The sequence below is a fragment of the Archocentrus centrarchus genome, chromosome 6 (assembly GCF_007364275.1).
Source record: "Archocentrus centrarchus isolate MPI-CPG fArcCen1 chromosome 6, fArcCen1, whole genome shotgun sequence".
NCBI lineage: Eukaryota > Metazoa > Chordata > Actinopteri > Cichliformes > Cichlidae > Archocentrus > Archocentrus centrarchus.
In genome coordinates this window covers 22,011,207-22,025,107 of record NC_044351.1, presented here as the reverse complement: position 1 = coordinate 22,025,107, position 13,901 = coordinate 22,011,207, and the positions used below count along the sequence as shown (strand labels likewise).

Sequence of the window (13,901 nt, the reverse complement as noted above, 5' to 3'; positions counted from 1 at the left end):
TTCACAAAATAATTTTAAATCCAGCCTGTATGAAAGGATATTGCACTGATATAAAGTATATTAGCAAACTTGAACAAATCTTTTTACATCTAGACTGCCATTATTTAATACAATACCTGAGATCTTACTGGAAACAAACTTTTAACAGTATTTAAAAATCCAATCCATTTTGTTTACACAACTATTTTCTCCGTTCATATCTGCAGATTATATGTTTTTGCATCACTTTTACACTCTGACTTTGTTATGTTTACACTCTGTGGCTAGTAACTTAGAGTCTATAGTGTCAGTCACTTCAGAGAAGTGGCTACCCCACCTGGTACTATAGAGAACCTGTCCTTGGCTGTTGGAGTTCGTCTGGCCCTACCTCGAGGTGAAGGAGATGGGAGTCCCTCCATTTTTCGATAATCACTGTTGAGCCTCTCCTTTCTCTGGACTACCTCATGCATTACACTGGCAGTAAAGTCTCTCTCATTAAGGAAAGCAATGGTCTCATCCCTCTTTCGGCTCACATATCCTTTTAAAACTGCGTTGTAGGGGTTTGATGCGGCATCAGCATCTGGATCGTCTTGCTGGTGTTTGAATTCCATGCGAGTGATAACGGGCAACAGGAACTGCTTTCCTTGTGTCACCAAAGCCCCATCCCTATGTGACAAGCTCAAAGCCTCAGAGACCAGGCGTGGGGGCAAAGGCACCAAATCGCAACCTGAGTGCTTGTCCACATACTGCTCAAACTCCCTACGCACCAAAGCTACATCCTGCAGAGACCGATTCCTCCGCTCCTCGAGGTCTGTAATTACTCGCTCAGGATACGTCTGACCAAACACCACACCTAAAGAGTGGGGACAGCATGGGCATAAGATATCTATGCCAAGGGGTGAAACTTTACACTGTCCATAGCATGATTCCAAACATTCTATTCTGATTTTTAAAAAATAGAACTGCTCACCTGCACGCCGCAGCATGGATGCTGGGCATTTCCAGGGTTTGTGAATAAGCTCATCAGGCAGATCTGCAAGTTCAGGACACCATTTCCTAACATAGGTGCCGTAGGGGTCGCAGGTCAGTGCTGCATCAACAGGGTGCATGACAAAGTTCCAGTGATCCAGGCCACACATGCCCCCATTCTGCCACATCATAGCATCTATAGCAACATCTGCATCTACCAAGGTGTCCTAAATGTGTAAAGATGCAGTCATTAAGTAGAGTAGTAGTTATTACACTGAATACTTGAGAGATATTCATATCTTTGTGAGTTCATTAGTGCCAGTCCGCATACACATCTCACCTGGAACCAGCGATAGCCCTCTTGCCAAGGCTGATGAAGATATGCTATGAGGAAAGATGCCACCACATGTCTCATGTAGTTGTTCATCCAGCCTGTCTGCCACAGCTGCCTCATGGCTGCATCGACCAGAGGGTACCCCGTTCGTCCTCGCTGCCATGCTTTGAGGTGACCTCGATCACTGCTCCACCGCAGAGCCTGCCAATGGATGAATAATGATTTGTTAATGATGATAAGACACAGGCTTTTATTACAGATTAATAAAGTTGTGTGGCCAACAGTGTTAATGCGCAATTTTATAACCAATTTCTACCTTGTATGGGGGTCTGATGGATTCCCATGGGAGGTCAGGAAACAATGTGAGCTGCCAGTAAGCCAAATCTCGCCACGCCAGTTTGCGTTGGAACTTTGGTGGTCGACAGCATGCTCCTTTGGCATCCCACAATAACCAGCGTGGGCTGAGCTGACCAAAGTGAAGGTAGGGCGACAGGCAGCTGGTGTTTGGAGCATCTGCCCTGCCTGACTCTCTTTCATACCGATAAACACCTAGGAATGTGAATAAATATATGGTGCTGTTCATTGCTAATCTTGTTGATAATTCTCCAAATGCAGTTTGCAAAGTGTCTCACCATCATGAAGAAAGGCCTTTAGCCGGGCGTGTGCTCCTTCCTCACTAAAATCCCAGGACTTTCGAATGTTCACTGCCCAGTCAATCTGAATGATACAGTGAAAAGAAAGAAAATACTGACAACTGGGTGATCTAAATTATTATAGGTTGTGCTGTTTTGCTGTAGAGCTATAGTCACTAACCATTGTGCCATCCTTCCTGCGGGGCATGCGTGCCAGGTCCAGTTCATCCAAAGAGACACCCTTTGGCCAGTGGGCAGGTGTGGGGAGAGATACTGGAGGTTCCAGGGGAACTCCTACAGTGGACCCTGGGTTCTGTCTACAGCAGTTCATAAAGTGGGACACTGAACCGATTCCTGCATCACAGAAGAAAATGAAAGTTCATCAAAATGGCCATGTTGTAATCTAGACATAAATTTTTCAGAAATCCAGAACACAAAATGAAATTTGTTTTGACTGACCTCGAAGGCCAACACCCTCTGTGGTGACAGAATAAGGGTCTCTGAGACAGTAAGAGTGGAACATCCTACACTCAACACCTTGTTTCTGCAGAGTTGATACCACCGCATCGTCCCTCTCCTTCAGCCAGGGCTCATACAAGGCATTAGCCAGCACTGTTCGTGCCCCACTTTCTTTGATCAGCTCCTTAAGTGCCTCCAGAGAAGATCTGACACCATCCCCCTCTGTATTTGCCTTGAGGAAGACAAGATGACTGCCAATGTGCTCCAAAGATGAACAAAAGCACAATAATGCCTGATGCAACCAGTATTTACCTGTTAAAAAAGGTAAGACACAATTAGGCAATTAGAGTTGGGAGACTTACAAAGTAATAGCCTTTAGCTGCATTAAACGTTTTCACAAGCACAATTATAACTATTCTGTGATAGAAAATTGCTATAACTGAGTCCTTGCTCAAACTTACAAGCTCCCCCCATAGCCACCGTAAGTCCTCGTCCCTCCTCTTCTTCAGGGCTCCAGATGAAGACCGGTATGACAGGTGCACCCACTTCCAGAGATGCCATGAGAGCAGGATTGTCACACAGCCGCAAATCCCTCCTGAACCACAGTAATACTGGTGGCAGTGCTGATGGAGAGCAGGGCAAACCTACCAGGGTCTGGCCAGTACATTTTCGTCGCTGACGCCTGTTCTTAGAGCGTTTTGGTTTCTGGGATTGATCCAGATCTTGCGCCTCTTCTGAGACACGCACAGTCTGACCTGTCCCAGGTATCTCCTTATTAGGATATGTATTTATCTGGACCTCGGTATTTCCGGTTGTCTGTAGTTGCCTTTCCCTCTTCCAGGTTCCAGTTTGATTGGTGCAGTTACTTCCCTCAGACTTGGATGCTGGATTCAGTTGAACAGAGCCGCTCTGATCTTGAGCATCTCCAGACTGCAGAGGTTGGGATTCTTGGTTGGGGGACTGTAGAGGTTGATCTTTCATATCCAGTAGAGAGAGAGCCAAAGCAAGTTCCAGCTCGTCCTCTTCAGTCTACAATTTAATCAGTACAACCCACTGTTATTACTGCTAAAATGATGCTTAGTCATTTCTTAGGTTATTGTAAGTTAAAAATGCCAGAATGTGTACACTGTGCCCAAAATGACAAAATAAAAGGTTTTAGCAAAGACTATTGTAGCAAAAACTGTGTAAATGGTTTGTGATAGCTCTGCAGTATGGATAGTCAAGGCTGCTATTAGAGAAAATGATGAGCTAACTAAGTTCTTTGTTAACAGTCAGTTTATTAAGGCACTAAATGCCCACAGGTCTTTCATTTATTTAAATTTATTATCTCTTTTAATTAGATGGGTGTGTAGAGGCAAGGCTTGATTTACACTCACAAGTACTTTATTAGGGACACATACTAACACTAGGTGTAGGCTCCCTTTGCTTTAAAAAGAGCATTAGCACTTTGTGGCACTGATTCATCATAAATGCTGATATCATTTAATATTCAAATCCATGTTGACTGTATCACAACATTTCTACAGAGTTGCTGGAAATCTCCCCTCCTACCACATCCCAAAGTCGAGCTTTTACAGTACTGGGCAAAAGTCTTGAGCCACCCCTCATTTCTTCATATTTTGCAAGGGAATGTGTAGTGATTTCTTGAAACATTTGCAAATATATGGGAATTCGGGATATAAGACAAAAACAGAGTTTGTACAATTCTAACAAGCTTGAAAGTCAATATTTCTTCAACACAGCCTGAACTTTCATAAGCAGCTTTCTTGTCATTTCTTTAAGTAGTCTTAACGAAAAGTTCTCCGGGCTTCTTGAAGGGCATTCAAAGCTCTTCTTTGGATCCTGGCTGCTTTTTGTTCTGTTCTCTGTCAAGATGATCCCATGCTGCTTCAATAATGTTGAGGTCTGGCTCCATGACTGATAGTGTTCCGTTGTATGCATTTACTGCATTAACAGTGTGTTTGGGATCATTGTCATGCTGAAAAATGAAGCTGTTGTCAATCAGATGCTTTCGAGATGGTGCTGCATGGTGGATCAAAATCCAGTGGTACTTTTCAGCATACATAATTACATCAATTTTGATAAGATCCCCAACACCACTGGCTGAATGCAGCCCCAAACCATGACAGAACCTCCACAATGTTTTATAGACACCTGTAGACACTCACCATTGTACGCCTCTGCTAATCGCCGATGATGATTTGGACCAAAATTTTCAAATTGAGATAATGACTCTATATAGGGACAACAGATGAAAAATAGCCTTTTGGCTAATTCTGGCAATTTACAGGATTGTTTATTAATGTGCAATGTCCCTACTAAATAAATAAATTCAAAAATTCAAATACAACCTGTTGCCACTGATTTTCACTCCAGTTCTTTTGTAATTTGGCATACCTCAGCCTTTTCTAGCTGTTTCTTTGAAATGGCTTCTTGACAGCCACCCTTCCACTAAGATCATTTCCAGTGAGGCTTCAACAAACAGTAGATGAATCAACTAAAAGTCCAGATGCGTCTCTCAGGTTCTGTGTCGGGTCTTTGCAGCCAAAGCCCAAAAGAAAACTTTGAAACACCTTCAGAAAGCCTGGAGAACTATTGGTTAAAAAAAAACAAAAAAAAACATATAAACAACCAAGGGATGGCACAAGACCTTTGCCCAGTACTGTATATGACTCAAGATTTGTTTTGTTTACATGATTTGATAATTTTACCAGAGGTGGGGCAAAACACTGGATCCAGATTTGGATCAAGGAATTTCTGGAGGGAGTCTTTACCTTGGGAACTAGGGGAAAAAATGGATATTTGATGTCATATCCTAACAAATACGCAGCAGCAAACTGAAACAGGAAAAAGTGGGAGGGGACCCAGCAGAGGTAAGTTTCACCGTTCAGAGGTATACAGTCTCGTGGTAGGGCTGCTGCTGTTCCATGAGAAAGCCATTAACATTTATTTATTTATTTTGTAGAACGAAAAAGGGGTCAGACACTAAGAAAATCGATGTCTAAGTTGATTCTGCTAAGCTTATCATAACTAGCTAGCTAAAGTTACTTTTACGCTGCAATGCTGGCAATACGGACTTCACTTACAAGGTAAAGTTTGTCTCAAAAAAAAAAAAAACAGTCACCAATCGTTAAATTGAGCTTTCTGCGATAAACAAACCAATTTTATAAATAAAAGAAAATACTGCTGCGTCTTGTACGTGTCATTTTAAACAGTTACTATTTATCTATCATAACAGTCTCTGTTGAAATCTATTTTATTAAATTAACTTTTAACACCAAGGCTTACACGTCCTACAACCAGAGTGTAACTATATTATCCTGAAACACTTCCTGACCTTGATGAAATATTCCTGGTAGATGGAGGTGAGGCTCGAGTGCAGGAGTCTGTTTGCCGTGGACAGAGGCTGGATGAGGGACAGAAACTGTGAGCGGGTCTCTTGGTGCCCCAGGATGGACACACACACGGCAAAGAAACCCTCTGGATCCTCTCGACCCACCAGAACTTCCCTCAACCACCTTCTCACCGTGGCTTGGGCATCAGCTCCTAAAGGAGGCATCTTCAAGTGAAAGGTGACTAAATCGTAGCTTGTTTAAAAAGTCTGAAGCTTAGACACTAGGCTCCCTGTCATCTAAACGCCCTGAACACACCTAAACTACCGGTTACCAAACAACAGCTGATGTGTAGTTACACAAGCCATGTGTCGGTGTTTTGTAACCTGGAAAGATTTGTAACGAGTAAAAAGCGCCAGTAGGGGGTGTACAAATCTAATACAAATGAGCTATGCGGGAGGCTAGTAAACCCATGGGTGATTTTTTTTTCTTCACAGCAGTGAGTAACAGATGGGATCCCTTGTTTACATTTCATTAACTTGGCATTATAGTCGAGCAATATAGAGCTATATGAATGCCTGTTTTTGACATGGATTTGAGTTGATCTCTGTGTTTCATCTTCCTGTCCACATTTTAATAATTTCTCTGCCAAATCTATACCTGTCAACTAAAATGTTTCTTGGCCAGGGTCGCCACAAGCAAAATTCAATCAAATAGAGATCCTTGGTAAAATCTGAACTGATGTTAAAATGCTGGGGGGAGGAAGGTGGGGCATCTTCCTTTGGATAATCACGTTTTAATTTTTGCATAGCCTTCACCTTGACAGGAATGTGGTCTTTTTCAAGCGCACCCTGTGATGTGACTGGAAAACAAAGGCAGGAGACAGCGTACCCAGCAGTGATTTTTTATTTCTATTTTTTTAATCACGGCCTGTATTGAGACTGTTGAAAGGTTGCTAAGTAATTGATTTTTTTTTTATGAGACCATGAATAAGTTTTAGAAAGTACACAGCAGGGGACAATGATTTTTGATACTTGTGGAGCAAACTTTCAAATGCTTTGTATACTTGATAAGCGCCACTTGTGATACCATTACAGAAATTACCCAGAAGTCTTATTTTGTTTATACAAAAATTATTCTGAAATATTCATCTAACCTGTGACTCATGGCTTTAAATACAAGGACGTGCAATCTCAGTTATTCAAACTATTATGTGAAAAGTAGTCAGAGTGTAAGAAGAGAATGTGTCGAGTGCTGAGGTATGTGAATTGTTATAACCACTCGGGTGGGTTGGACTCAAACACAGGACTCCGTACTAAAAGTTTAACAAGTTTATTCACAAGCACACAAGGATAGCAGTAGTTCAGGTAAAAGGTCTCAGTTAGAGAAGTCCTCGGTTCCAGCAAACAGGCAAATCCACAGTTTCTCTCTCCTCCAGCTCTCTCTTACCACACATAAAAGTTCGAGCTCTCCAGTTACACATGAGCTGTGTGGAGCCAGCTTTACAAACTGTTGAGAGTTCAACAATCCAGCAACAACTAAAGGCTAAACACCACCTTAAGTAGTCAGCAGACGAGATGATCAGGAACAGGTGAGCTTATTACTTCCAGGTGTGTGGAGCCAAAGGGTGGGAGCCCAAGATGATACCCACCCCTGAAACACAAGGGCAAGTTCAACTCCTACATAAATACAAACAGAAGAGAGGAGAGCGAGAGAGCAATAGAAAGTGGTGAGCCAGCACAGGAGGACTGAGGGACCATGACATGAATAGAGCAAAACCAAAAGAGAGGGAGTTGGAGAAAGAGATTGAGAGAGAGAGAGAATCAATAGTGTTTAGACAGAGAAGTGGAGTCTAAGTGTGTGATCAATAGAGAGCAGAGAGGAGAGATTAGCTGCTTTTCTCTTTCAAACTAACACTGACAAATTGGTGAATTGGTGTATCGGCCCTTGGGCTAAACGGATTGACCTGCTGTTTCCATGTTCTACCGTGTACTGTCAATAAAGATCTGTGTTCATTGTGGCTCTCAATGAAGAGAGTGAATGAAGCACCAAAAGAAAGGAAGGAAGGGAAATGGAGAAGTAGAAAGGTGGAAAAGCAAAGTGCAGCCCGGGTGCCCTTGTAGCACTGATACTCATGAAATGTCCACACCTCTGTCTCATTAACACACGCGTGTACTCACATGTGCATCCTCGTGCACATTGTTATAAAACCATAATAACGTCTCCAGTAAAATTAATGGAAAGACAGATTAAAAACTAAGTGAGGAGAAACGGGCCACTAGTGTAGCTATTTGCAAGTCATAAATCATTCTGACACACCCACGCGCATGTAGACACTTGCATAGAAACACACACACACACACACGTACTGTAATTAACCACAGGCTATTTACTCTCTCCTGCTGTAAATTAGACATGCAGACACAGTTATTACATTAGGGGGATCTGCCATGCAGAATGCTAACAGGCGTAGGAGGGGATGCTCGTGCACACAACAACAACAACCAGTTCATACAAACATAAACATGCGCACACACACACATGCATGTACACAAGAAAGAGGGTTTAGAAGAATCATAGACTGACGGGAGTGAAAATGAAGCTGCAGCACAGAGAATAGGGGCCCCCAGCTCTTTGTTCCCTGCTGCATTTCATTATCTGAAACGCCAGCCAACACACACGACACACACACACACGCACACACACGCACACACACGCAACGCACCTCCCCCTTCCCTAAAGCCGTCTGCCTTCACTCCATGCATACAGCACAAAAAGAGAGGAAAATAGAGATACTGCGTCAGTGCCATTCATTGGCATCTGTACTCGGTCATGGCAAGCATGTCTGCATGGTCATCCTTAGCAAATCAACGCATCCAGACACTACCCTGAGTCGAACACTTCCATTTAACTTGTGATCACAGAAAGCACTATCCCATAAATTCTGTTTTAGGCAGAACAATGGGAGATGAAGACTTGATTAAAGCAAGTATTGATACTCTGTCTCGGGTAGCTTGTCTCCATTTAGTTCATCTGAAGTTTTTCTTATTTTTTTTTCTTTCTGGCAGTCCTTCAGTTTGTGTGTGTGTGTGTGTGTGTCCTCTGGTTCCCCCTGCCTCCCTCACCCTTCCCTGTCCCTGTGTTTTCCCACGGTGATCGATAGCTCATTACAATCATTGACTGCGGCTCATCAGCACCTGTTAAGGTCTGGAGACACAGAAAAGGTGTATGTGCTTCTAAGGATGTGAGCTTATTGACAAATAGAAATATTCATTTTGAACAAAACAGAGGTGAAGTTTGACATTTGAATAGTTATTTTCTGTCTTACATCCATTGCTGCAGGTGTCTAGTTTGTCAACGCTTTACGGTCCATGGTCTTGGGGAACATCTTATTATGCAACTCACGTGGGTACCATGGTTTGTTGCTATGGTGATTGCCAAGGGAGCCAGAGTATTATAGGTGTTTATCCTAGACAGGAGCGAGGCTACTCTCCGTCTATCAAGACATGCTTCAATTTACCACACAGTTTGGACCACACATTAAGATCAACACAGTCACAGAGGGACAAAGGGAAACAGAGAATACAAAACAATCCAGTCCGGATGTGATTTAGTGGATAGATTATTCAGTATTCATATTCCTGGAAGAAAGACCTTGTTCAAACACTCAGTTGTTGGTTTAATGCGCCACTGCAGGGTTTGTTTTTGGAGAGGACAGGATGTGAGCCGAAAGAAGCAAACAGAGAAAAAGAGAGACTGTTAGAGAGTACAAACCATGGTTAAAGGCAAGGAGAAAACTGTACAAAAAACCCCAGCAAAATAAAAGAGACAATAGTAAGTCCCCCACGGATTCATTCACAGGATGTGGTCTAAGAAAAGAGGTAAATTGGCGTAAGACTGTGAACTTTTAAGGAAAGGGGGATAAAAATAGAGAGAGTATAATAAAGGGCTGAATAGACAACAAGTCTCTCAGCCCATGCATAAATTACACACACCATTTACATATTCATTATGTTTTGTGTTCTAATGAGAGTATTTGCTTAATGGCATCACCGCCACCACTGGCAGCTTTTGTTTGACTCAAGAGAATTAAAAGAGTAGGAGAAAAAAAAGAAAAACAAGGGAGCAAGGGTCATCTTGGTAAAGTGGGTGAGGTCAATGGTACACAATCAGTTTCGCTGATGATCGTATCAATCATATCGCTGCATTGTTCGTGTGTGAACAATCACAACCTACTCAAGGCTCTGGGAGATGTGAAGTGAAACACACATGATGGGGGTTGGTTAAAGTTAATTAAAACAGCACAAGCTCTCTCCAAACTCGGGGCTCTCTTCGTCCTTCTCCACTTGTCTCAGTGGAATAAGTGAGTGCTGCTGTAATTACCTGCAGGGCAGTCACTGAGCGCATTCCTTCAGGTGCCAAAAAGTCTTTCAAATGACAGCAAAGATAGAAGATTTGCAGGGTGACTTTAACAAATGAAAAGTTTGTGTGTCTGTGAAGTTATCTTGCGCATATAGACAAGTGCAACATTCCATACAAAGTGCAGCGGTAAATTATTTAGAAAATGAATGAATGAAATAAGGGGAAAAGAAAGGGATGGAAATGTAGAGACAGGGGGAAGGGCAACAGAGGGATGAGCTACAAATGAGAGCGATGGTGGTGGCAGGTTGGCACGGTGCCATCCAGTCAGGACTTGAGCGGGGGCGGGCATGGGCATGGGAAAAGGGGCGAGGAGGAGAATAAGAATGAAAGAGGAAGAGAAACAGACCTCCATACTGCTACCATGGTGCCACCTTGGCACAGGCATAGTGGGGCGCAACGAACAGGAGACTGGGCAGAAAGAAAGGAAGATATGAAAAATATCAGAGGATAGCGGTGCATAGAAGTAAGTAAGATGCCAGTAGACAGAGGGTGACTCAGATATCGATAAACGAAGGAATCGTAGGATGTTAAAGAGAAAGATGGACAATACTTTAAATTTGTAACTGCACGATGAGCATAGGTCACGAGAAGAGAAATAGCGTTGGAACGATTGTAACCATTATTCGATTTTTCTTTCTTTCTATGCCAGCCGCAGTGTGCCAGCCAACGGGCAGCGTGCCAGTTTGTACATGTGGCATGCCCGAAGCATTCAAAGCGAATGGCGGAGAACTGTCATAGTCAAAGACAAGGGGACTCACCTTTGAGGATTTGCTACTAATCACCATTTGTTTGCTTGGACAAAGCCAAGAAGAGGTGCCCGGGCAACGGTTGCCAGCGATTCTGTGGTGGCATCTTTTCAGGGGCAGCAAGGGCACAGGGAGAAAGATGGCATGCTGCCAAAGCAACATAATGCACACATTAGTAAACAGAAACCTCCTTACGGTGAGCAGAACATTTCAGATGCCTTGAATGTTTTCGGCAATGGCATCCTCTCAAGGGAAAGACTAGAAACAGAGATGGCACCGTGCCAAACGCAAACTACAAGGCATTCGCGAGCGCCATCAAAAGATAGGCTAAAACGTAGTAAATGCAGCGACAAACTAGTAGCGAAAGAACTACAACTAGAACTACAAATGCAGCTGTGGTGGGAGTTTGGGAGAAAAACTATTTCCGCGATGCCAACTCTGCTCAGTGCCAGCTGCTGCACTGAAAGGAAGCTGCTGCCCAATACAAATAACTCAGAGGAGGGAACATACCATTCCAGTATGGGCAGAAAGAGTATGTGGAAGGAGAGGAATAATGAGCAAAATGAATAACGGATGCAGAAGGAGGAAAAATGGGGAATTTGTGCTTAACGAAGAACAGTGGGAGTGGGTGGACAAGGATGATGAAGAGCCTCTTTCCTACACTTGTACACCTGGGATCTTCTTAAAGGGATATCCCCTCAGACTGCTGTGTGTGTTTAAAGGGAGGGATGTGTTGGCATCATCTCCAGGGTGTCAAGCTGTGTTTCTCTATTGCCAGTCAGGGAGGGTTCTGCAGTCATCAGAGGCGGGCAACTGTCTGGGCATCTCATCTGCAGCTAATTAACAGCCACACACTAATTCTAACAGCCGATCATAATTAGCGATTTAATCGCTCGTCAACGCTCTTCTCCCCCCTAAATTGTGCCTCCTATTTGGACACGTGCGGATAAGCTAAGGAACGCCGGATTTCCCCCCCTCCCCTCCCCTCTTCCTCGTCCTTCTTTCCTTCATCCTTGGCTCCAGACTCCAGTGGGATCTTAATTAAGCCTGGGCTTCATTATGCAAATGGAGTACAATAAACGACAGCAGAGGTGGAGCTGGATTCAGACTAAAACGGAACGGTGGGAGGGGAGCACTGAAAGTGGAAAATGAAGAGATGTTTAAGGTTACCAAAATCGTCTATATAATGTTACTACAGTAATTGTACAGTTGTTGTAACATGCATGTCTGCAGTGTGCACACCACCACATGAGGTGTGAGAACCAGTGTTTCGCTCTGATTCTCCATCTCTGCTGGCATTGGGAAAACTTCTCTGAAATAACAGTGGATATGCAAAATGTCATTTCTCACAAAGGAAATTTCGAGGAATGGTGAAGAACAGGGAATACTGACAATGAACCCTGTTAATATCACCAGTTGGCTGTTGTCGTGGATACAAAGAAAGATGGTAGAGATAGGGAGAGAGAAAAGAGGCAGACAGAAACACTGACAGCGGCAGCAGCATGGCAGCTAATGTCATCTCAGTTTAATCATCGCATGGGATCATGGGGTTCATGAAAATTCATTTGCATATCATTAAATGGAGAGAGGTTATTTGGTGCGGCTACCCAAAATGGGATTGGATGAAGGAACAGGAAAAAAAAAAAAGGAAAATGGAGGGGCTCGTTATTAAACAGCAATGTTTTATAGTCTGCCAGCCGATTCATTTAATTTGGGCTTAATTAAAATGTGTCAGACTCAATCAATCATTCCAACAGGGATACTATCAGCGTTTCAGTCTGAAAAAAAGACTAATCACTTGATATGCGGTCGGACATTTTCCAATAACATTTTGAGTGCTTTAGTCTAATGTGAGCTTGACCAATTGACTTCTGTTTCTGATTCATCTGAGGGTGTGTATCAAAACAGCCTGTAACTTCTGTGTATCGTGTGAAGACAGGACTGTTTCTGACAGGTGGTGATGCCACCCTATGTTAGTCAATAAGGGGGTAGCTCACACTGTCTTTTTGACCTTAGTAATAAGCTGTCTGCGGTGTGTATGTATGTGCATGCCTGTGTGCAGTTCTCATTTGCATAAGTGATGTAATTAGACCACCCTTTCTCATGCAGATCAGTTTGACAACATGGCAATCACTCTAACAGACATACAGCCATACACTCAGAAACACACACACACACAGGACAACACACAGGACAACACACGCTTACTACCGTGACCACCCCCATATCATGGGGAGTCTGTTGTCTGTGAGCAAAAAGTGTAAAGATTAACATAATCCAGCTAATAAGTGTGAGTAATATTCACAGAGTGACGCGTGGCATAGACACTGTCCTGCTGATGCGTATTTGTATCTCATTATAGATGTAAAGCACTGTGGCCGCCAGTGAGTTGGGAGGGGGAGTGGTGGTGTTGGGAGCCTTCATAAAGTGTGGGCCTGAATAAAGAGACACAGAAGAACAAAAATAAACTGCAGTACTTAAAAAAAAAAAGTTACTCCATCCTCCCTTTGAGAAAGTTATTGATGTAATATAAAGACAAATTACACGTGGTACCTCATAACCAGGATGCTGGAGATTGCTAAAGGAAGCTTTTCCAATGTCTCCACAAAATCGGAAAGACAAACCCACTGATTTTGTATCTGTTTGTTTACAGTACTGAAAGGCACACAGAATCGGGTTTTGCAGCAGAATATACGAATTATAAATAGAGTGTATTTGCGCTTGCAGGCTAGCTCTGCCACATGATTGATTAGGATGGTGTGACGACCATTAAAAAGTCATTTAAAAGATGGATAGGGACCACATTTCCAAATAAAAACCACTTTATACCTGATGAAGTGCTGAACAAACTCTCCTTTAGAGACATTTACTGATTACTCTCTGGGTATGAGTGAGTGTAATGTGGGGAGCTCCCATGAACTGAGTGTAGCCCTGCATCAGCTGTAGAAGACTCCAAAGCACTCGACACAGTCAGGAAGTGGGTGGTCAAGACTGCATTTTTAAAACTTAGACATCTTAATATTTTGAT

The 13,901-nt window shown here is 43.0% G+C and overlaps 1 protein-coding gene and 1 long non-coding RNA gene across 2 annotated transcripts in view; one reads left to right on the top strand and one right to left on the bottom strand.

The window, feature by feature from the left end:
• Positions 1–30: 30 nt before the first annotated feature.
• Positions 31–6,075, bottom strand: LOC115781142 (deoxyribodipyrimidine photo-lyase). The gene is made up of 9 exons (XM_030730580.1): positions 5,711–6,075; positions 2,835–3,402; positions 2,374–2,685; positions 2,096–2,268; positions 1,915–1,999; positions 1,599–1,831; positions 1,289–1,483; positions 950–1,175; positions 31–832 (listed from the first exon to the last, which is right to left on the bottom strand). Exons 1-9 carry the CDS (start codon positions 5,930–5,932, stop codon positions 291–293), a joined length of 2,556 nt encoding a protein of 851 aa, XP_030586440.1. The 5' UTR covers positions 5,933–6,075; the 3' UTR covers positions 31–290.
• The window catches only part of LOC115781144 (uncharacterized), a 26,011-nt gene continuing 17,412 nt past the window's right edge, over positions 5,303–13,901 (top strand). The window contains exons 1-2 of the long non-coding RNA XR_004020057.1: positions 5,303–5,462; positions 5,733–5,945. This is a non-coding gene — a long non-coding RNA (uncharacterized LOC115781144). The remainder of the gene's footprint in view (positions 5,463–5,732; positions 5,946–13,901) is intronic.